This window comes from Pristiophorus japonicus, chromosome 19, assembly GCF_044704955.1.
Source record: "Pristiophorus japonicus isolate sPriJap1 chromosome 19, sPriJap1.hap1, whole genome shotgun sequence".
Taxonomy (NCBI): Eukaryota; Metazoa; Chordata; class Chondrichthyes; family Pristiophoridae; genus Pristiophorus; species Pristiophorus japonicus.
In genome coordinates, this window is record NC_091995.1 from 40,481,768 (window position 1) to 40,506,041 (window position 24,274).

A 24,274-nucleotide genomic window follows, 5' to 3' on the forward strand; every position below is an offset into this window, starting at 1 on the left:
GTTGCCACTGATGTGTATGTTGGGGGGTCAAAAAAGATAGGGTCCAAAGTGGGTTGCTCAGGATAGTTCGTGAATCTGTGTTTGATTTGGTCCAAGTGTTTCCGGTGAATGAGTCCATTTGAAAGTTTGACCCGAAACACCCTGCTCCCCTCTTTGGTCACAACAGTGCCAGGAAGCCACTTGGGACCTTGTCCATAATTCAATACAAATACAGGATCATTGATTTCAATCTCGCGTGACACATTTGCGCTATCATGGTATGTACTTTGTTGTAATCGCCTGCTCTCTACCTGTTTACGTGGATCAGAATGAACTAATGAGAGCCTTGTCTTAAGTGCCATTTTCATAAGCAGTTCAGCAGGTGGAATCCCAGTGAGCAAGTGGGGTCTCGTGCGGTAACTGAGCAGGACTCGGGATAGGCAAGTCTGCAGTGAACCTTCAGTTACCCTCTTCAACCCCTGCTTGATAGTTTGCACTGCTCTCTCTGCCTGACCATTGGATGATGGTTTGAACGGGGCAGATGTGACATTTTTGATCCCGTTGCGGGTCATGAATTATTTGAACTCAGCACTGGTAAAACATGGCCCATTGTCGCTCACAAGGACACCGGGTAGTCTATGCGTGGCAAACATGGCCCACAGGCTTTCAGTGGTGGCAGCGGACGTGCTTGCTGACTTTATCTCACATTCAATCCATTTGGTGTACGCATCTACAACCACCAGGAACATTTTACCCAAGAACGGGCCTACATAGTTGACATGGACCCTAGACCACAGTTTGGAGGGCCAAGACCATAAACTTAGTGGCGCCTCCCTGGGTGCATTATTTAACTGCGAGCAAGTGTTACATCTGTGCACGCAGGACTCTAAGTCTGCATCGATACCAGGCCACCACACGTAGGATCTGGCTATCGCTTTCATCATTACGATGCCTGGGTGGAAACTGTGAAGGTCACTAATGAAGGGTGTCTCTGCCCTTCTTGGGAACCACTACCCGATTTCCCCACAGAAGGCAGTCTGCCTGTATGGACATTTCATCTTTTCGCCGCTGGAACGTTTTTATCTCATCCTGCATTTCCACTGGGACACTGGACCAGCTCCTGTGAAGCACACAGTTTTTAACTAGGGACAGTAAGGGGTCCTGGCTCATCCAGGTTCTAATCTGTCGGGCAGTGAGGGATGATTGCTCACTCTCAAATGCTTCCATAACCATGACTAAATCTACGGGCTGCGCCATTTCTACCCCCAAGGTGGGCACTGACAGCCTACTGAGAGCTTTCTGTGCCTGGCCTGTGGCGGGTGGCGTAGTTTATGCGGACAACGTGAGCGGCCATCTCTGGATGCAGGCCAATGCATTAGTATTTATCCCCTTACTCTCGGAAAACAGGGATATCAGTGGCTTATGGTCAGTTTCCAATTCAAATTTTAGCCCAAACAGATATTGATGCATTTCCTTTATCCCATAGACACATGCTAACGCTTCTTTTTCAATCATGCTGTAGGCTCTCTCAGCCTTAGACAGACTCCAGTTGCAATTTACCAAAATCATTAGCTTGTTGCAATACACACCCGACGCCATACGACAACGCATGACATGCTAGTACCAAACGATTACATGGATCATACAACACAAGCAACTTGTTTGAGCATAACAATTTTCTATCTTTTACAAAGGCATTTTCTTGACTTTTGCCCCATACCCATTCGTCTCCTTTATGCAGTAAGGCGTGCAGTAGTTCTAACAGTGTGCTGAGACCCGGTAAGAAGTGACCAAAATAGTTCAGGAGTCCTCGAAATGACCGCAGCTCTGTCACGTTCTGTGGCCTCGTTGCATTCTTGATTGCCTCCATCTTCGAATCGGTAGGCCTGATGCCGTCCACCGCTATTCTTCTCCCCAGGAACTCCACTTCAGGCTGCAGGAAAATGCACTTCGAGCATTTTAACCTGAGCCCCACGTGGTTGAGTCGGCTAAGAACCTCCTCCAGGTTCTGCAGATGCTCACTTGTGTCCCGATCTGTAACCAAGATATCATCCTGGAAGACCACCATGCGTGGGACCGACTTCAGTAAGCTTTCCTTGTTTCTCTGAAATATCGCCGCCACTGATCGAATTCCAAATGGGCATCTGTTATAAATGAAGAGACCTTTGTGCGTGTTGATGCAGGTGAGGGCCTTCGATGATTCCTCCATGTAGGCCGAGGTCAAGTCCAGCTTCGTGAACGTCTTTCCTCCCGCCAGCATAGCAAAAAGATCATCGGCCTTTGGTAGTTGGTATTGGCTCTGCAGGGAGAAACGATTGATTGTTACTTTGTAATCACCACAGATTCTGAAGGTGCCGTCTCCCTTGAGGACAGGAACAATTGGGCTGGCCCACTTGTTGAATTCGATCAGCGAAATGATGCCCTCTCTTTGCAGCCGGTCTAGCTCGATCTCTACCCTTTCTCTCATCATGTACGGTACTGCTCTCACCTTGTGATGGATGGGTCGCGCCCTCGGGATTAGGTGGATCTGCACTTTTGCTCCATGGAATTTCCCAATGCCTGGTTCGAACAGCGAAGGGAACTTGTTTAAGACCTGGTCAGCGGACGAGAGCGCTCGGACATCATCCCAGTTCCAGCGTATCTTTCCCAGCCAGCTCCTGCCAAGCAGCGTGGGACCATCGCCCAGTACCAGAGTGGTAGCTTGAGCACCGCTCCATCGTAGGCGACTTTTACAGTAGCACTGCCGATTACGAGAATCAGTTCCTTTGTATAAGTTCTCAGTTTTGTGCAAATTGGAGTCAAGACTGGCCTTGAGGCCTTGCTGCACCACAATTTTTCGAAAGTCTTTTTGCTCATAATGGACTGGCTCGCGCCTGTGTCCAGCCCCATTGACACCTGGAGTCCATTTAGTTCAACCTTCAGTATTATCGGGGGATACTATGTGGTGAATGTGTGCACCCCATATATCTCTGCCTCCTTGGTCTGAGGCTCTGGTTCATCGTGATCCACCATGGATCTGTCCTCCTCTGCAACATGGTGGTTTGCAGGATTAGCAGGATTTGCAGCTCACCGGCACATACGTTGGAGGTGTCCCATTGTTCCACAGCCCTTGAAAACGTACCTTTTGAAGCGGCATGAATGGAAATGACGATCACCCCCGCAGCATCAACAAGCTGTTAATAGCCTAGCATTCATCACCCTTCATGGTGGACTCTGAGACATCTGCAGACGTGCAGTTGCAGGCATGTGGGGCCTGCCCTGTACGTTGCGATTTGAAAACAACATCACTTTGTTCACAGTACTTGTAGCAGCACTCATTTGCTGAGAGATTTGCTTGGTATTGTCATTGGTAGCAATGAATGCCTGGGCTATCGCTATGGCCTTACTCAAGGTTGGGGTCTCTACAATCAAAAGTTAGTGAAGTATCATTTCATGGCCAATGCCAAATACGAAAAAGTCTCTGAGCATGTGCTCCAACTGTCCTTCAAATTTCAATGTCCTGCAAGGCATCTTAGCTCGGTGACAAAACTCGCCACTTCCTGGCCTTCAGACCTTTTGTAGGTGTAGAACTGGTACTTCGCCATCAGAACACTTTCCTTCGGGTTCGGGTGCTCCCGGACCAGTGTGCACAAATCATGTACGATTTCTCTGTGGGTTTCACTGGAGCAAGCAGGTTTTTCATGAGGCCATACGTTGGTGCCCCGCAGACAGTGAGGAGAATTGCCCTTCGTTTCGCAGCGTTCGCTTCTCCTTCCAGCTCGTTGGCCACGAAGTATTGGTCGAGTTGCTCCCCGAAGGTTTCCCAATCATCTCCCTCGGAGAATTTCTCCAGGATGCCCACTGTTCTCTGCATCGTTGGGTTCATCATTTGTATCTCGTCGCCAGTTGTTATGTATGAATAACGAGTCTGACTGGAGCTCAAATAAAGTGTGACAGTCTTTTATTGCAGGTTTCTGGGGTGCCTCTCCAGCCTGTGAGGCCTCCTTAAGTACCTGTGCTCCCAAGGGATTATGGGTTCCCTTGAGACTCCAAGGGATGAGCCCTCTGGTGGCTGTACAAAGTATATACAAGTTTACATATATAACAGTACTGATCCCATGCACACAGCAGGAAAGGCCCAGGCTCCAGTCCCGGCTTGTGTGGTGTTGGCCGAACTCACCCAGTGTGGTACCAATCCCACACACACAGAAGGAAAGGCCCAGGCTTCATTACCGGCTTGTGCTGAGTTTTGCTGATCCCAGCTGGGGTGGGTGGTAGGGGGGCTACAATCAGGCCTCAGTACCACCTGGGTTAGGGAGCGGGGAAAATTGGCTGTCCAGTGACCTGTGCTGGAAAGTATGTGAGCGTGTGAGTGTGCAGATGTGCTTGTGTGTCTGTGGTTGTGTGTGCAACTGTGGTATTGTTTCTGTATAGGTGTGTGTGGAAATGTGTCTGTGCAGATGTGCTTGTGTGTCTGGTTGTTTGCAGATGTTAGCTGTGGGTATGTGCAAATCTGCTTGTGTGTCCATGTGTGTGCAGATATGCTTATATGTCTGTGTGTGTACAAATGCGCTTGTGTGTATGCAGATGTGCTTGTGTGTGTGTGTGTCTGGTTGTGTGTGCAAATGTGGCTTTGTGTCTGTGGGTGTGTGTGCAAATATTTATCTATGTCTGTGTGCAGATTTCTGTGTGTGTGTGTGTGTGTGTGTGCAGATGTGTGTATGTGTGCAGATGTGTGTGTGTGTGTACAGATGTGCGTGTGTGCAGATGTGCAGTGTGTATATGCAGATGTGATGTGTGTGAATTCAGTTAAGCACAATACCAGACTCCCCACACCAGGGAAGGGACAGTGAGGATTCATAGACTGGGAGCAGGAATGGGAGGGTAGAGATCTGGACACCATCTTATAGAAGGGGTATTCAGGCCCAGGAATGGGATGGTAAAGTTCAGGACACCACATTATAGGAGGAGTATTCGGGCCCAGGAATGGGAGGGTAGAGTTCAGGGCACCACATTATAGGAGGAATATTCGGGCCCAGGAATGGGAGGATAGAGTTCTGGACACCACATTATAGGAGGGGTATTCGGGCCCAGGAATGGGAGGGTAGAGTTTTGGACACCACATTATAGGAGGAGTATTCGGGGTTAATGACTGCTGTCAGAACATTAGGGCACCAGCTCACAATGTAAGACTTGCTTTGGTCCTTTTCCAGGTCCGGTGCCCCCCAGACTGCGAGGAGGTCCTGACTTGTGTTCAGGGAGAGTCGAGGTGTACAACAATTCCACCTGGAGCACGGTTTGTGATCATAACTGGGACATCCTGGACGCCTCGATTGTCTGCAGGCAGCTCAAGTGTGGGGCTGCCGTGTCCGTGAGCACCAGCTTTGCCCCAGGTGTAGGCCCCATCTGGCTGGATAATGTGGGGTGTGTTGGGACGGAGGCGACCATCGATGAGTGCCCGACAGACCAGCAGAATATCAGCAACTGTACGCACAGTCAGGACGCTGGAGTTACTTGCTCAGGTCAGCAGTAATGGTGCACAGCGCTAAAGAGTGTGGAATGTTCTGGCCCCCCCCACCCCCACTCACAGCAGGAAAGGCCCAGGCTCCATACCCGGCCTGTGCTGAGTTAGCCGATTCAGCTCAATTGCCAATTCCTGTGGCTCGAATATGAAGGGCCTCCTCCTATTCCTATGTAATACACTCGAAGGACTCAGTGGCCTTCTGTTCCTATGTAACAGTTTCGAGGGGCTAGATGGCCTCCTGTTCCTATGTAGCAGTTTAGAGGGGATGAATGGCCTTCTGTTCCATCGAGGAGGATGGGAAAATGAGTGGGGATTAAAACCACAGTAGGAGAAAGGTCCAAATCTTGTGTTGTTCCTGACAGGTCCTTTCCCGGTCAGACTGACAGATGGGAACAACGTGTGCTCGGGGAGAGTGGAGATCTTTCACAAGTCCACCTGGGGGACCGTCTGCGACGAGGGCTGGGACCTCACCGACGGGGACATCGTGTGCAAGCAGCTGAACTGCGGGAAGGCCGAGTCGGTAACCGGGGCCTACCGCGGCCAAGGGAGCGGGGAGGTCCTGCTGAGCATTGTCAGGTGTGATGGGACGGAGCGCTCCTTGGACCGATGCCTCTCAAGCCCACTTGGTGCCAACAGCAGTGCCTGTGGTCAGCACGCTGGTGTCGTCTGCTCGGGTGAGTTATGAACTTTACGCTTGTAATAACGCAACCGGCTGTTCCACATCTCTCGCAACAAGTCCTGTTCACCCACCACCCCTCCGTGCTGGCTGACCTATATTGGCTTCCGGTCCAGCAATGGCTCACTTTTAAAATTCTTATCCTTGTCTCCCAATTCCTCCACAGCTTTCATCCCTCCCTGTCTCTATAACCTCCTCCTACCCTACAATTCCCATCCTTATGTTCAAATCCCTCCATGGCTCTCGCTCCTCCCTATCTCTGTAACCTTCTGTCGCCCTACAACCATCCGGGATCTCTGCGCTCCTCCAATTCTGGACTCTTGTGCTTCATTGATTTTCATCTTTCCACCATTGGCGGTAGTGCCTTCAGCTGCCGAGGCCCTAGGCACTGGAATTCCCTCACTAAACTTCTCTGCCCCTCTCTCCTCCTTTAAAACGGTCCTTAAAACCTACCTCTTTGACCTGTCCTAATATCTGATTATGTGGCATGTTGACAATTTATGTCTGATAATGCTCCTATGAAGCGCCTTGGGATGTTTTACTGCATAAAGTGCCATATAAATGGGAATTTTTGTTGTTGACTGCTGATCCTGTCCCTGTAGAGCTGGGCGTCACCTGTATCTTTCCCAGGACAGCGTTCCCATTTTGGGAGCTTGACCCAGTTGACAGCTCTGTGAACTCTGGGTGACAATGAGGCTGGTTCCAGCCCCATTCCTGGACTTGCTGTGCCGTATAAACATTGTTCTTTCTCATTATTTCAGTTCGTCTCCTGTTCTTGACATGGGTTCAATAGCTACACAGAGTGACATATAATGTACAGCACAGAAACAGGCCATCCTGCCCAACTGGTCCTTGCTCCACACGAGCCTCCTCCCACCCTGCTTCATCTCACTCTATCAGCACATCCTTCTATTCTTTTCTCCCTCATGTGGTTGTCTAAATTCCTCTTAAATGTAGCTATGCTATTTATCTCAACCACTCCCTATGGTAGCGAGTTCCACATTCTCACCACTTTCTCGGTAAAAAAAATTCTGCTGAATTCCCTATTGGATTTATTAGTGACTATCTTATATTTATGGTTTTGGTCTCCCGCTCCCCCCAAGTGGAAACATCTTCCCTACATCCATCCTATCAAACACTTTCCTAATGTTAAAGACCACTATCAGGTCACCCCTCAGTCTTCTCTATTCTAGAGGAAAGAGCGCCAGCCTATTCAAACTTTCCTGATAGATTTAACCTCTCACTTCTGATAGCATTCTTGTATCTTTAGTCATCCAGGGAGCTTTAGCTTTGGATGCCATTCCTTTCTCCCTCGTGGGACTGTATCTGGTATCATCTTTGTCGACATTAGTCTTAACCTTACCCACCCTGTCTCACGTCTGGAACCTTGTTAAGTGCCTTTTGAAAATCCAAGTTACTCATCATCATCATAGACAGTCCCTCGGAATCGAGGAAGACTTATTGCCACTCTTAAAATTAGTTCTTAGGTGGCTGAACAGTCCACTATGAGAGCCACAGTCCGTCACAGGTGGGACAGATAGTCATTGAGGGTAAGGGAGGGTGGGACAGATTTGCCACATGCTCTTTCCGTTGCCTGCGCTTGATCTCTGCATGCTCTCGGCGATGAGGCCCTCCTGGATGCACTTCCTCCACTTAGGGCGGTCTTTGGCCAGGGACTCCCAGGTGTCAGTGGGGATGTTGCACTTTATCAGGGAGGCTTTGAGGGTGTCCTTTTAACGTTTCCTCTGCCTACCTTTGTCTTGTTTGCCATGACGGAATTCCGAGTAGAGCGCTTGCTTTGGGAGTCTCGTGTCTGGCATGCAGACAATGTGGCCTACCCAGCGGAGCTGATCAAGTGTGGTCAGTGCTTCAATGCTGAGGATGGTGGCCTGGTCGAGGATGCTAATGTTGGTGCGTCTGTCCTCCCAGGGGATTTGTAGGATATTGCGGAGACATCGTTGGTGTATTTCTTCAGCGACTTGAGTTACTAGGGTACCCCTTAAAGCTTCACGTAGATGTTCCACCTACAACTGCATGTTTCTATAGATAGTCCCAGACCAGATTAACCGTGTTCCCGTCTCTATTGCAGGTCCTGTGCCCATACGGCTGGTGAACGGTACCAACATGTGCTCCGGGAGAGTTGAGGTCTATCTTAAATCCGTCTGGGGGACCGTCTGCGACGACAGCTGGGATGAACATGCAGCGAATGTGGTCTGCAGACTGTTAAACTGTGGGACGGCCCTGTCAGCAACAGGAGATGCCTACTATGGAGAGGGGACTGGGGCCATCTGGTTGGATGATGTGAAGTGTGACGGGACAGAGCCTGCCCTCGATCAGTGCTCTTCTAATCCATTGGGGGTGAATAACTGCACACACAGCAAGGATGCTGGAGTTAGCTGCTCGGGTGAGAAGAATTGCCTGTTCTTTGTGTGTACTGGCTCTTTCACAATGTATCACTGTGATAAGAGAGATTCCTGAACCATACCTGCACTGCACCCCAAGGCTATGAGGAGAGAGCAGGGCAGTGGGATTAGTTTTATATTGATACAGGGCTATAGGAAGAGAATGGGGCAGTGGGATTAATTTGGGATTGATACAGGGCTATGGGGAGTACGCGGGGCAGTGGGATTAGTTTGGGATTCATACAGGGCTATGGGGAGAGAGCGGGGCAGTGGGATCAACAAGAAGAACAACAACTTGCATTTATATAGTACCTGTAACATAGTAAAACATCTCAAAGCGCTTCACAGGAGCGTTATCAAACAAAATGTGACACCGGGCTGCATAAGGAGATATTAGGACAGGTCAAAGTTGTAGGTTTTAAGGGGCGTCTTAAAGGAGAAGGGAGAGGTAGAGAGGCAAAGATGGTTAGGAAGGAAGCTCCAAAGCTTAGGAGCCAGGCAGCTAAAGGCACGGCCGACAATAGTGGAGCGATTCTGCACAAAAGACCAGAATTGGAGGAGCCCAGAAATCCCAGAGGGTTGTCGGGCTGAAGGGGGTTACAGATATATGGAGGGGCCTGAGCCTTGGAGGGATTTGAATATGAGGCTGAAAATTTTTAAATCGAAGTGTTGCCAGACTGGAGGTCAGCGAGCACAGAGGTGATAGGTGAACGGGATTTGTTTCATGTTCGGATATGGGCAGCAGAGCTGAAGTTTACGGGGGGTGGAAGATGGGAGACCAACCGGGAGCACGTTAGAATAGTCAAGTCAAGAGGTACCCAAGGGCCCGGACTAGGGTTTCAGCAGCTGATGAGCTGAGGCAGGAGTGGAGACGGGCGATGTTACACAGGATGAAGCAGCCGGTCTTGGTGGTGCAGAGAATATGGGGTCAGAGACTCATCTCGGGGTCGAATAGGATGCCAAGGTCGAGAAAGGTCTGGTTCAGCCTCAGACAGTGGTCAGGGAGAGGGAGGGAATTGGTAGCTCTGGAATTGAGTTTGTGGCGGTCTTGGGTCTTCCCAATATTTTGTTCAGGAAATTTCTGCTCATCCAGGACTGGATGTCGGACAAGCAGCGTGACAAATCAGAGACTGTGTTCGCCTCTCTATTGCAGGTCCGGTGCCCGTACGGCTGGTGAACGGTAACAACATGTGCTCTGGGAGAGTTGAGGTCTATCGTAAATCCATCTGGGGGACCGTCTGTGATGATGGCTGGGATGTGAATGAAGCGAGTGTGGTCTGCAGACTGCTGAACTGTGGGACAGCCCTGTCAGCACGGACAGGTGCCTACTATGGAGAGGGGACTGGGGACATCTGGATGGTGGGTGTGAAGTGTCTTGGGACAGAGCCTGCCCTAGATCAGTGCTCTGTCACTCCATGGGGGGTGAATAACTGCAACCACAGCAAGGACGCTGGAGTTACCTGCTCAGGTGAGTGGAGTTACCCACTCGGGTGAGTGGACTCTTCCATCCCCCCCTCCCCATCCTGCTCGGGTGAGTGGACTCCCCCACTGGAGTGAGTGAGGTCACTACCCATCCCACTCTCCTGCTCCCTTTAATATTCCACCCAGTCAAATCACACACTCCTGCTCACTCATCCTTGTTAACCCAGTAATCTCTCAGGTCCACCTTATCTTCTGTAGTCTCGCTTTGTAACTAATCTCATACCTGTTAATACTCAGTAATCTCTCAGATCCCCTTATCTCTTCTCGTTCCTCTCTGTGAATAACCCTGTTAACACCCAGTAATCTCTCAGCGCCCCTTTTCCAGTCTCTCTCTGTAACTAAGCCTTTACCCCTGGTAACCCAGTAATCTCTCGGGTCCCCCTTATCTTCTCTAATCTCTCTCGGTAACTATCCCCTCGCCCCTGATTACACCCAGTGAATGACAGCGATACCTTTTCCTTTGTTTTATAACGATACGTCTCATTCAGTTCTCCAACTGTGCCCCACCTGAGGTACAAGCGGAATAGACTCTATGCAGTTTTGAACAACTATTATAAAATCCAGGCATGGAGCCCAGTGAAAGTCCAGGTAATCCCAGAAAAGTTTAACCATATTCTCCTCTCTATTGCAGGACCGGTGCCCGTACGGCTGGTGAACGGTACCAACATGTGCTCCGGGAGAGTTGAGGTTTATCATAACTCTGTCTGGGGCAATGTCTGTGACGATGGCTGGGATGATAACGCAGCCAGTGTGGTCTGCAGACTGTTGAACTGTGGGACGGCCCTGTCAGCACGAACAGGCGCCTACTATGGAGAGGGGTCTGGGGACATCTGGTTGGATGATGTGCGGTGTAACGGGACAGAGCCTGCCCTCGATCAGTGCTCTGCCAACTCATGGGGGGTGAATAACTGCACACACAGCAAGGATGCCGGAGTCACCTGCTTAGGTAAGTGGAGTTCCCTGCTCGGGTGAGCGTAGTTCTCTGCTCAGGTGAGCATAGTTCCCTGCATGGGTGAGCGAAGCCCCCCGATTGGGTGAGTGCTTTTTGTTTTTGAGCTAGTTCCCAATGTCTGATTGTTACAGCAGTGAGTCCACTTGTCAGCAGGAAGAATTACTTAGAATCAGAGAACCATAGAAGTTTACATCATGTGGCTGCAGACCGCTTCATTATCTGAGCAATTGCGAATGGAAGTGAACATTACAAGCATCAGCAAATAGTCCTACTTATGACCTTACGATAGACGGAAGGTCATTGGTCAAGCAGCTGAAAATGGTTGGGCCTAGGACACTGCCCTTAGGAACTCTTGCAGCGATGTCCTGGGGCTGAGATGATTGGCCTCCGACAACTACAACCATCTTCCGTTGTGTTAGGTATGGCTTCAGCCACTGGAGAGGTTTCTCAATTCCCATTGACTTCAGTAGATGTCAGTGTTGTAGCTGTACTGGAACAGCTTGGCTAAAGGCGCAGGTAGTTCTGGAGCCCAAGTGTTCAGCACTACTGCCGGCTATTTTCGGGACCTGTCTCCTTTGCTGTATCCAGTGTGCTCAGCCGTTTCTTGATATCATGTGGAGTGAATCGATTTGTCTGAGGATTGGTATCTGTGATGGTGGGGGCCTCAGGAGGAGGTCGAGATGGTCATCCACTTGGCACTTCTAGCGGAAGATAGTTGCAAACCATTCAACCTTGTCTTTTGCGCTTACGTGCTGGGCTCTGCCATCTTTGAGGATGGGGATGTTTATGGATCCTCCTCCTCCTGTTAGTTGTTTAATTATCCCCCAACATTCATGACTGGACGTGGCAGGACTGCAGAGCTTTGATCTGATCCTTTGGTTGTGGAATCGCTCAGTTCTGTCTATAGCATACTGCTTCTACTGTTTAGCATGCATGTAGTCCTGTATGTAGCTTCACCAGGTTGGCACCTCATTTTTAGCAGCACCAAGTGCTGCTCCTGGCCTGCGCTTCTGCACTATTCATTGAGCTGGCTTGATGGTGATGGTAGGGTGAGCGATATGGCAGGCCATGAGGTTACAGATTGTAGTGGAATACAATGCTGCTGATGTCCACAGCGCCTCATGGATTGGAGATAGAATTCCAGATTTCCACTACCCTTTGTGTGGAAAAGTGCTCATGATTTCACTCATGAATAGATTAGCTCTAATTTAAAGGTTATGCCCCCTTGTTCTAGATTCCCACTGGATGAAATAGTTTTTCTCTATCTCCCCTGTGAAATCCTTAAACATCTTAATTAGCTCAACCCTTAATCTTCTAAACTCAAGGGAGTCCAAGCCTAGTCTGTGCAACCTTTTCTAATTTAACATCCGGAATCATCCTGGTGAATCCACGCTGCACCTCTTCCAAACCCAATATATCCTTCCTGAGATGTGGTGCTCAGAACTGAGCACAGTACTCCGGATGGGGTCTAGCCAGGGCTCTGTCCAGCTGTAACATAACGTCCACCCTTTTGTATTCCAGCTCCCGAGATAAAGGCCAACATTCCACTAGCCTTTGGTTACTGTAGCAGTGCACTGGCTTTTAGTGATTTGTGTATCTCTCTCTGCTCCTCCACCATTCCTAGTCTCTCACCTTAACCAAAATATTCCGAGTATAAATTGTTCTTGATTCACGGCCTCAATAGAAAGGAAAATTGGCGGGAATACAACGAGCAGCCTATTTGCTTGTGTTCGCTTTGCGCTACCACCCAAGACCAATTTATATTCCTCACATTCTTCCCGGTCAGTATCAGCCATGTCTCAGCGTCTGCACTCTGGCCTCTGGGTCAGAAGGTTGTGTGTTCGAGCCTCAATAAACCAGGCCGACTCTCCCGGTGCCAGTACTGAGGGTGCGAAACACGGCCAGAGGTAGATGTATGTACTCCAGGACTTCAGCCTTACTCCAGGCTGACACTCCCGGTGTCAGTGCTAAGGGAGTGCCGCACTGTCGGAAGTGCCACCTTTCAGATGAGACGTTAAACCGGGGCCCCGTCTTCACCATCCCCCCCCTCGGGTGGATGTAATAGGTCCCATGGCACTATTTCAAAGAAGAGCGGAGGGAGTTCTCCCCTGTGTCCTGGCCAATATTTATCGCTCATCCAACATCACTAAAAACAGATTGTCTGATCATTATCACAATGCTGTTTGTGGGAGCTTGCTGTGTGCAAATTGGCTGCCTCCGTTCCTACATTACAACAGTGTCTACACTCCAAAAATGACTTGATTGACGGTAAAGTGCTTTGGGACGTCTGAGGTCTTTAAATGTGCTATAGAAATGCAAGCTCTTTCTTTCCTTTCTTTCCTTCCCTTGATGTCCTGTCTATAAAAACATTGTCCTACATCATTCCTCAATTCCTGTCTCTATTCCAGGTCCGGTGCCCGTACGGCTGGTGAACGGTACCAACACGTGCTCCGGGAGAGTTGAGGTTTATCATAACTCCTCCTGGGGGACTGTCTGCGACGCTGGCTGGAATGTAAACGCAGCGAGTGTGGTCTGCCGACTGTTGAACTGTGGGACTGCAGTGTCAGTGCTGCACGGGGCAGCCTCTGGAGAGGGGACTGGGACCATCTGGATGAGTGACGTGAAGTGTTTGGGGACAGAACCTGCCCTCGATCAGTGCTCTGTGAGTCCGTGGGGTGTGAATAATTGCACACACCGTCGGGATGCCGGAGTTACCTGCTCAGGTAATTCGAGCTTTGTATTTCATGAATATCAGCAGAGGGGAGTGTGACTATAAGGAAGTTTGTTGTCCAGGGTTTCGCAGGGTATTGGTGCTTCAAGAGGTTAGAATCATAGAAATTTACAGCACAAAATGATGCCATTCAGCCCATCGTGTCTGCGCCGGTCAAAAAAGAGCTATCCCCCTAATCCCACTTTCCAGCTCTTGGTCCGTAGCTTTGAAGTTTACGGCACCCCAAGTGTATATCCAGGTACTTTTTAAATGTGATGAGGGTTTCTGCCTTTACCACGCTTTCAGGCGGTGAGTTCCAGACCTCCACCGCCTTTTGGGTGAAAAGGGTTCTCAGCTCCCCTCTAATCTTTCTACCAATTAATTTAAATCTATCTATTAACCTCTCTGCTCAGGGAAACTGGTGCATTATATTCACTCCAGCTAGGTCCCTCATAATTATATACTCCTCAATTAAGTCTCCCTTCAGCCTCCTCTGTTCCAAAGAAAACAACCCCAACCTATCCAGTTTTTCCTCAAAGCTAAAATTCACCTGTTCTGGCAACAACCTCACAAAACCCCTCTCTACCCTCTCTAGTGCAATCACATACTTCCTGTAATATGGTGGCCAGAACTGAACGAAGTGTTCTAGCTAATGTTTTATACAGTACTAGCATAACCTCTCTGCTCTTATATTCTATGCTTCGGCTAATAAAGGAAAGTGTTCCGTATAGCTTCTTAACCACCTTATCTACTTGTCCTGCTTTCTTCAAGGATCTGTGGACATGCACTCCAAGGTCCCTCTGTTCCTCTACACTTCTCAGTATCCTACCCTTTTTGGGTATTCCCTTGCCTTGTTCGCCCTCCCCAAATGTATTACCTCACACTTCATAGAATCATAGAATGGTTACAGCACGGAGGAAGGCCATTCGGCACGTCGAGCCCATGCCGGCTCTCTGCAAGACCACGTCAGCTAGTCCCACTCTCCTGCCCTTTCCCTGCAAATTGTCTTTCTTTCAGGTAATTGTCCAACTCCCTTTTGAAAGAAGTGATTGAGTCTGCCCCCACCACACTTTCAAGCAGTGATTGAGCCTGCCCCCCCATCACCCTTTCAGGCAGTGATTGAACCTGCCCCCCCGACCACCCTTTTCAGGCAGTGATTGAGTCTGCCCCCCCCACCCTTTCAGGCAGTGCATTCCAGATCCCCAACCACTCGCTGTGTAAAAAAGTTTTTTTTGTTGCCTTTGGTTCTTCAGCCAAATCACCTTAAATCTGTGTCATCTGGTTCTTGACCCTTCTGCCAATGGGAACTGTTTCTTTCTATCTATTCTGTCCAGACACCTCATGAATTTGAACACCCCAACAACAACTTGTATATATATAGCACCTTTAAGTTAGTAATACATCCCAAGGTGCTTCACAGGAATATTATAAGACAAACAATTTTTGACACTGAGCCACATAGGAGAAATTAGGGTCAGCTTGGTCAAAGAAGAAGGTTTTAAGGAGTGTCTTAAAGGAGGAGAGAGAGTTGAGAGACAGAGAGGCCTAGGCAGGGAGTTCCAGAGCTTAGGGCCGAGGCAACAGAAGGCACGGCCACCAGTTATAATCAGGGATGCTCAAGAGGGCAGAATTAGAAGAGCGCAGACATCTCGGGGGGGTTGTGGGGTTGGAAGAGATTACAGAGATAGGAAGGGGCGAGGCCATGGAGGGATTTGAAAATAAGGATGAGAATTTTGAAACCGGAAGCCAATGTTGGTCAGCAAGCACAGGGGTAATGGTTGAGCGGGATTTGGAGTGAGTTAGGACATGGGCAGTCGAGTTTTGGATCACCTCTAGTCTACATAGGGTAGAATGTGGGAGGTCAGCCAGGATTGCTTTGGAACAGTCAAGTCTAGAGATAACAAAGGCATGGATGAGGGTTTCAGCAATAGATGAGCTGAGGCAAGGGCAGAGATGGGCGATGTTACGTTGGTGGAAATAGGCCGTCTTGGTTATGCCGCAGATATATGGTCGAAAGCTGATTTCAGGGTCAAATATGACACCAAGGTTGCGAACAGTCTGGTTCAGCATCAGACAGAAGTTGGGGAGAGGGATGGAGTCAGTGGCTAGGGAACAGAGTTTGTGGCGGAAACCGAAAACAATGGCCTGGACTTCCCAATATTCAATTGGAGAAAATTTTTGCTCATTCAGAACTGGATGTCGGATAAGCAGTTTGACAATTTAGAATTTGGAGGGGTTGAGAGAAGTAGTATTGATGTCGAGATTGGTGTCATCAGCATACTTGTGGAAACTGACGCTGTGTTTTCGGATGATGTCGCCAAGGGGCAACGTGTAGATGAGAAATAGGAGGGGGCCAAGGATAGATCCTTGGGGGACACCAGAGGTAACGATGCGGGGGCGGGAAGAGAAGCCGTTGCAGGTGATTCTGTGGCTACGATTGGATAGGTAAGAATGGAACCAAGCAAGTGCAGTCCCATCCAGCTGGATCACGGTGGAGAGGCGTTGGAGAAGGATAGAGTGGTCAAGCGTGGTAAAGGCTGCAGACAAGTCAAGAAGGATGAGGAGGGAAAGTTTGCCTTTGTCACAGTCACGAAGGATGTCATTTGTGACTTTGCTGAGAGCCGTTTCGATAATGTGACAGATGCGGAAACCAGATTGGAGGGATTCAAACATGGAATTTCAAGAAAGCTGGGCACAGATTTGGAAGGCGACAACACGTTCAAGGACTTTGGAGAGGAACATAGAAACATAGAAAATAGGTGCAGGAGCAGGCCATTCAGCCCTTCTAGCCTGCACCGCCATTCAATGAGTTCATGGCTGAACATGAAACTTCAGTACCCACTTCCTGCTTTCTCGCCATAACCCTTGATCCCCCGAGTAGGAAGGACTTCATCTAACTCCCTTTTGAATATATTTAGTGAATTGGCCTCAACTACTTTCTGTGGTAGAGAATTCCACAGGTTCACCACTCTCTGGGTGAAGAAGTTTCTCCTCATCTCGGTCCTAAATGGCTTACCCCTTATCCTTAGACTGTGACCCCTTGGTCTGGACTTCCCTAACATTGGGAACATTCTTCCTGCATCTAACCTGTCTAAACCCATCAGAATTGTAAACGTTTCTATGAGGTCCCCTCTCATTCTTCTGAACTCCAGTGAATACAAGCCCAGTTGATCCAGTCTTTCTTGATAGGTCAGTCCCACCATCCCGGGAATCAGTCTGGTGAATCTTCGCTGCACTCCCTCAATAGCAAGAATGTCCTTCCTCAAGTTAGGAGACCAAAACTGTACACAATACTCCAGGTGTGGCCTCATCAAGGCCCTGTACAACTGTAGCAACACCTCCCTGCCCCTGTACTCAAATCCCCTCGCTATGAAGGCCAACATGCCGTTTGCTTTCTTAACCGCCTGCTGTACCTGCATGCCAACCTTCAATGACTGATGTACCATGACACCCAGGTATCGTTGCACCTCCCCTTTTCCTAATCTGTCACCATTCAGATAATAGTCTGTCTCTCTGTTTTTACCACCAAAGTGGATAACCTCACATTTATCCACATTATACTTCATCTGCCATGCATTTGCCCACTCACCTAACCTATCCAAGTCACTCTGCAGCCTCATAGCATCTTCCTCGCAGCTCACACTGCCACCCAACTTAGTGTCATCCGCAAATTTGGAGATACTACATTTAATCCCCTCGTCTAAATCATTAATGTACAATGTAAACAGCTGGGGCCCCAGCACAGAACCTTGCGGTACCCCACTAGTCACTGCCTGCCATTCTGAAAAGTACCCATTTACTCCTACTCTTTGCTTCCTGTCTGACAACCAGTTCTCAATCCATGTCAGCACACTACCCCCAATCCCATGTGCTTTAACTTTGCACATTAATCTCTTGTGTGGGACCTTGTCGAAAGCCTTCTGAAAGTCCAAATATACCACATCAACTGGTTCTCCCTTGTCCACTTTACTGGAAACATCCTCAAAAAATTCCAGAAGATTTGTCAAGCATGATTTCCCTTTCACAAATCCATGCTGACTTGGACCTATCATGTCACCTTTTTCCAAATGCGCTGCTATGACATCCTTAATAATTGATTCCATCATTTTACCCACTACTGAGGTCAGGCTGACCGATCTATAATTCCCTGTTTTCTCTCTCCCTCCTTTTTTAAAAAGTGGGGTTACATTGGCTACCCTCCACTCGATAGGAACTGATCCAGAGTCAATGGAATGTTGGAAAATGACTGTCAATGCATCCGCTATTTCCAAGGCCACCTCCTTAAGTACTCTGGGATGCAGTCCATCAGGCCCTGGGGATTTATCGGCCTTCAATCCCATCAATTTCCCCAACACAATTTCCCGACTAATAAGGATTTCCCTCAGTTCCTCCTCCTTACTAGACCCTCTGACCCCTTTTATATCCGGAAGGTTGTTTGTGTCCTCCTTAGTGAATACCGAACCAAAGGGAGGTTAGAGATGGTGCGGTAGTTTGCAAGAACAGGAAGCGTCAAAGATTGTTTTTTTGAGGAGAGGGGTGATGGTGGCATATTTGAGGGAAAGGGGGTCAGTACCTGAGGAAAGAGAGAGAAGCGTTAACAATGTCAGCTAAAATGGGAACCAGAAAAGGAAGTTGGGTGGTCAGCAGTTTGTTGGGATTAGGGTTAAGGGAACAGGAAATGGGTCTCATGGACAGGATGAGCTCGGAAAGGTTATGAGGGGAGATCGGACAGAGGCTGGAGAAAGATGTGAGGTCAGGGCTAGTGCAGGGGGGATCCTTAGAGGAAGTTTGGCCTGGTGGGCTAGGGGAAGGAAGGGAAGAGGCAGAGGTGGCCGAAAGTGTGGTCTTAATCTCAGAGACAAAGAAGTCCATGAGCTCCTCACACTATGGTTGGAGGTGAGGGTAGAGACTGGGGAGAGGGGTTTAAAAAGATGGTTAGCAGTGGAGAAAAGAAGCCGGGGTTTATCTTTACATTCCAGAATCGTTCCGGAATTGCGAGCCATTTTGACAGACGAGAGCAGGACCCGGTAGTACTTTATTTATCCAGCAAGATCTGGCAGTGAATGGCTAAACCAGTTGTCCGTCATATCCGTTCAAGTCTGCATCCCTTGGACTTGAGGGAACGAAGATCAGGGTGTGCCAGAGGGGAAAGGCCAGAGTGAGAGAGAGTCATTGTTTTAACAGGGATTCGGGCATCAAAGGTGGTGGTGAGGGTGTGGTTGAGCAGATCGGTGGCTGCAGAAATGTCATGATGAATGGAGGGCCGAAGGCTGGGCAGTTGGGAGTTGATAAGTGCAATTATGAGAGTCGGGAAAGCGTTTATGAAATCTCCTCTCAATCTTCTCTGCTCTGAGGAGAACTACCCCAGCTTCTCCAGTCTATTCACATAACTGAAGTCCCTCATCCCTGGAACCATTCTCGTACATCTTTTATGCATGCTCTCTAAGGCCTTCACATCCTTCCTAAAGTGTGGTGCCCAGAATTGAACACAATGCTCCATTTGAGGCCGAACCAGTGTTTTATACAGGTTCATCATAATTTCCAAGCTTTTGTACTCTATACCTCTATTCGTGAAGTCCACGACTCGGTAAGCTTTTTTAACTGCTATCTCAACCTGCCCTGCCACCTTCAACGATTTGTGCGCATATACCCCCAGGTCTCGCTGTTCATGCACCCCCTTTAGGATTGTACCCTTTAGTTTATATTGCCTCTCCTCATTTCTTTCAACCAAAATGTATCACTTCAAACTTTTCTATGTTAAATTTCATCTGCTACGTGTCTGCCCATTCCACCAGCCTGTCTATGTCTTCCTGTAGTCTATCACTATCCTCCTCACTGTTCACTGTATTTACAAGTTTTGTGTCATCTGCAAATTTTGAAATTGTGCCCTGTACACCCACATCCAAGTCATTAATATATATCAAGAAAAACAGTGATCCTAGTACCGACCCCTGGGGAACACCTCTGTATACCTTCCTCCAGTCCGAAAAACAACCATTCACCATTACTCTCTGTTTCCTGTCACTTTGCCAATTTCATATCCAGGCTGCCACTGTCCCTTTTATTCCATGGGCTTCAACTTTGCTGGCAAGTCAATTATGTGACTCTTTATCAAACTCCTTTTGGAAATCCATGTACACCACATCAACCGCATTGTCCTCATCAACCCTCTCTGTTACCTCATCAAAAAACTCGATCAAAGGGAAATCATGCTTGACAAATCTTCTGGAATTTTTTGAGGATGTTTCCAGTAAAGTGGACAAAGGAGAACCAGTTGATGTGGTATATTTGGACTTTGAGAAGGCTTTCGACAAGGTCCCACACAAGAGATTAATGTGCAAAGTTAAAGCACATGGGATTGGGGGTAGTGTGCTGACGTGGATTGAGAACTGGTTGTCAGACAGGAAGCAAAGAGTAGGAGTAAACGGGTACTTTTCAGAATGGCAGGCAGTGACTAGTGGGGTGCCGCAAGGTTCTGTGCTGGGGCCCCAGCTGTTTACATTGTACATCAATGATTTAGATGAGGGGATTAAATGCAGTATCTCCAAATTTGCGGATGACACTAAGTTGGGTGGCAGTGTGAGCTGCAAGGAGGATGCTATTAGGCTGCAGAGTGACTTGGATAGGTTAGGTGAGTGGGCAAATGCATGGCAGATGAAGTATAATGTGGATAAATGTGAGATTATCCACTTTGGTGGTAAAAACAGAGAGACAGACTATTATCTGAATGGTGACAGATTAGGAAAAGGGAAGGTGCAACGAGACCTGGGTGTCATGGTACATCAGTCATTGAAGGTTGGCATGCAGGTACAGCAGGCGGTTAAGAAAGCAAATGGCATGTTGGCCTTCATAGTGAGGGGATTTGAGTACAGGGGCAGGGAGGTGTTGCTACAGTTGTACAGGGCCTTGGTGAGGCCACACCTGGAGTATTGTGTACAGTTTTGGTCTCCTAACTTGAGGAAGGACATTCTTGCTATTGAGGGAGTGCAGCGAAGATTCACCAGACTGATTCCCGGGATGGTGGGATTGACCTATCAAGAAAGACTGGATCAACTGGGCTTGTATTCACTGGAGTTCAGAAGAATGAGAGGGGACCTCATGGAAACGTTTAAAATTCTGACGGGTTTAGACAGGTTAGATGCAGGAAGAATGTTCCCAATGTTAGGGAAGTCCAGACCAAGGGGTCACAGTCTAAGGATAAGGGGTAAGCCATTTAGGACCGAGATGAGGAGAAACTTCTTCACCCAGAGAGTGGTGAACCTGTGGAATTCTCTACCACAGAAAGTAGTTGAGGCCAATTCACTAAATATATTCAAAAGGGAGTTAGATGAAGTCCTTCCTACTCGGGGGATCAAGGGTTATGGCGAGAAAGCAGGAAGTGGGTACTGAAGTTTCATGTTCAGCCATGAACTCATTGAATGGTGGTGCAGGCTAGAAGGGCTGAATGGCCTGCTCCTGCACCTATTTTCTATGTTCCTATGTAAACACCATTTGCCTTTAACAACTCCGTGCTGGCTTTCCTTATTTACTCCACACTTGTCCAAGTGACTGTTAATTTTGTCCCTGATTATTGTTTCTAAAAGCTATCCCACTACTGATTTTAAACTGACCAGCATAAAGTTGCTGGGTTTATCTTTACACCCCTTCTTGAACCAGGATGTAACATTTTCAATTCTTCAGTCCTCTGGCACCATCCCTGCTTCTAAGGAGGATTAGAAGATTATGGCCAGTACCTCCGCGATTTCTTCCTTCACTTCCCTCAGCGTCCGAGGATGCATCCCATCTGGTCCTGGTGACTTACCTACTTGTACAGCCAGCCTTTCCAGTAGCTCCTCTTTATCAATTCTTATCCCATCCCATCTCTCCACTGCCTCCTCCTTTACTATACAGGTGCAAGGATGTTGTCAGGCGGGGCCCTGGAGAGGTGGTGTTCAGGCGGGCCGGCGAGGAGGCCCCGAGGTAAGGGCGGCGAGGCAAGTGGCAAGGTGAAGCCCGAGGTCGGGCAGCGGTGAGGCGAGGCCCGAGGTCAGGCAGGGTCGTCCGATCTGGATTCCGGAAAAATTTACGATTCCAGGCGCCCCTGCCACGAATCGTCCCGGAGTCCGGATTCCGGAACTCCGGATTTTGGACGCTGCACCTGTATCTATGGCAGCATCTTCCTTGGTGAAGACAGATAGATGCAAGTACTCATTTAGCACCTCAGCCATACCCTCTTCTTCCATGCGTAGCTCTCCTTCTTGGTTCCAAATCAGCAATGCCCGCGCCCCCTCCCCCCGCCTCCCCCTTATTACCTGTCTACTATTTATATGCCTATAGAAGGCTTTTGGATTACCTTTTATGTTGGCTGCCATTCTATTCTCATACCCTCTCTTTACCCCTCTTATTTCCTTTTACACTTCTCCTCTGAACATTCTATATTTAGCCTGATTCTCAAATATATTCTTGACCTGACATTTGTCATACGCACTTTTATTCTGCCACATTTTACTCTCTATCTCTTTTGTCATCCAGGGAGCTCTGACTTTAGTTGCCCTACCTTTCCTCCTCGGGGCAAAGTACCCCGACTGTACCCGAACTCTTGGCCCTGAAATTCCACTTTGGCCTTCCCGCGGGCATTTTAGAGAAAAAATACGCACCTACATTAAGCTGCTGCCCACATTCGACTTTCCGATGCTGAGGCCTCCTTCGACTGCGATTCGCAGCACGTGCACATCGAGGCATGCGCAGGCCGAGAGCTGGAGTCACATGTCTCTGGGCAGCCAATCAGATAAAAGTGTCATAGTAATAGGAGTTCGTCAGGGTCCTAAACTCCTATTACTATGATTGCGATAGAGCCCGAAACACCCAAAACACAGCCCCTAACACCCAAAACACTAATAAAAATAGAAAATAATTACACTACATTCATTTAAATTAAAGTTATTACTATCTTAAAAAAAATAATTTCCCGATTTTTAAAAAAGTTTTTTAAAATAAAATTACCATTGTGGGGAGGGATTTTAATGATAAAATATATTTTAGTAACTTTATTTTTATATGTTTTTGTGTTGTTTAAAACACTTGCACCTGTAAAAATAGGCTATGCGACTGCATTTTCAGGCGCAAGATGTTTGAGGACATTTGTAAGCGTAAATATCGGAAATTTCCACTTGCAAGTGTCCTCGCTCCCGAGATGTGGCCATCTGTCAAGCCAGAAACTTGACAAATCAGAAATGCTGGTTTCCAGTGCATGGGCTATGCGCACTGGAAACCGGCATTTTCGATGCCTTCCCAGGTCCGTAGGAACTTCATCTGGACCCGGGGAGGCAGGAATTTCAGGGCCATTGTCTTTTTAAAGACAGCCCATTGTTCCACTATGTTGCCAGTCTTTGATTCCAATATATCCAGGTCAGATCTATTCTCATCCCACTTAAATCTGCCTTTCTCCAGTTAAATATTTTTTACTCTAGTTTGCTCCCTGTCCTTTTCCATAGCTAATCTAAACAATATGATACTATGATCACATTTTCCTAAATGTTCACCTACTGGCATAGGATGTGCATTCTGCTGGACTGAGCTGTCCTGTTATGCCTTTATTTATTGGACTATTAACTAACTCTTTTTTTTAATTAACTTAACAGAAATAAACTTAAGACTTAAAAAAACACAATCACCAACTACTGACCAATCAGCTCCTTCCTTGCGCTGACGTCACTTACCTCGCTCCCTGACACTGGCGCTCCCTCCGAGCTCCATGGCCTCCCTTTATCTGCGGCCGCTCCTCTTGCTGTCCCGCAGGGCTGCTCTCATGTCTATTAACTTACAGACCTTGGGTTCTGTGGCTCCACTCCTCCTTTTCAGGCAGGCGTCTCTTCCACCTTCCTCCTCTCCACCAATTTCTGAACTCACAAAACTCCTCACTCTGCTTGCGAATCACTCCATTTGCGAATCTCCCAGCTCTGTCTCCAAGCCACTTCTCCGAATTGAATTCCGTTTGTCACTTGTCTGCCCTCTCGACCAGTCCATTGATATCTTCCTGCAGCCTACTGCAATCTTCCTCACTATTAACCACACGGCCAATTTGTGTATCATCTGCAAACTTCTTAACCATGCCCCCACATTGAAGTCTAAATCATTTATATACACCACAAAAAGCAAGGGACTGAGGACTGAGCGCTGTGGAATCTCAGTGGAAATAGCCTTCCAGTCAGAAAAGCACCCCTTGACCATTACCCTTTGCTTCCTGCCATTGAGCCAATTTTCGATCTAACTTGCCATTTGACACCTTGTCACAGGCCTTGCTAAAATCCATGTAAACTACATTAACTGCACTACCCTCATCAACCCTCCTCATTATCTCCTCAAAAAATTAAATCAAGTTAGTCAGACATGACCTTCCTTTAAGAAGTCCATGCTGACTGTACTTGATTAATCCATGACTTTCTAAATGATGATTTATACTGTACCTCAGAATTTTTTCCAATATTTTTTCCACCACCAATGTTCGGCTGACCGGCCTGTAATTACTCTGTCTATCCCTTTCTCCCTTTTTAATGGCACAATATTAGCAGTCCTCCAGTCCTCTGGTACC

General features: G+C 48.1%; 1 protein-coding gene across 1 annotated transcript in view; it reads left to right on the forward strand.

The window, feature by feature from the left end:
• Positions 1 to 24,274, forward strand: part of LOC139230185 (scavenger receptor cysteine-rich domain-containing protein DMBT1-like) — a 163,850-nt gene that overhangs the window by 6,062 nt on the left and 133,514 nt on the right. The window contains exons 5-10 of the mRNA XM_070862026.1: positions 5,172 to 5,480; positions 5,845 to 6,156; positions 8,248 to 8,562; positions 9,714 to 10,028; positions 10,674 to 10,988; positions 13,403 to 13,717. Of these exons, the coding sequence (XP_070718127.1) occupies positions 5,172 to 5,480; positions 5,845 to 6,156; positions 8,248 to 8,562; positions 9,714 to 10,028; positions 10,674 to 10,988; positions 13,403 to 13,717 (1,881 nt within the window). The remainder of the gene's footprint in view (positions 1 to 5,171; positions 5,481 to 5,844; positions 6,157 to 8,247; positions 8,563 to 9,713; positions 10,029 to 10,673; positions 10,989 to 13,402; positions 13,718 to 24,274) is intronic.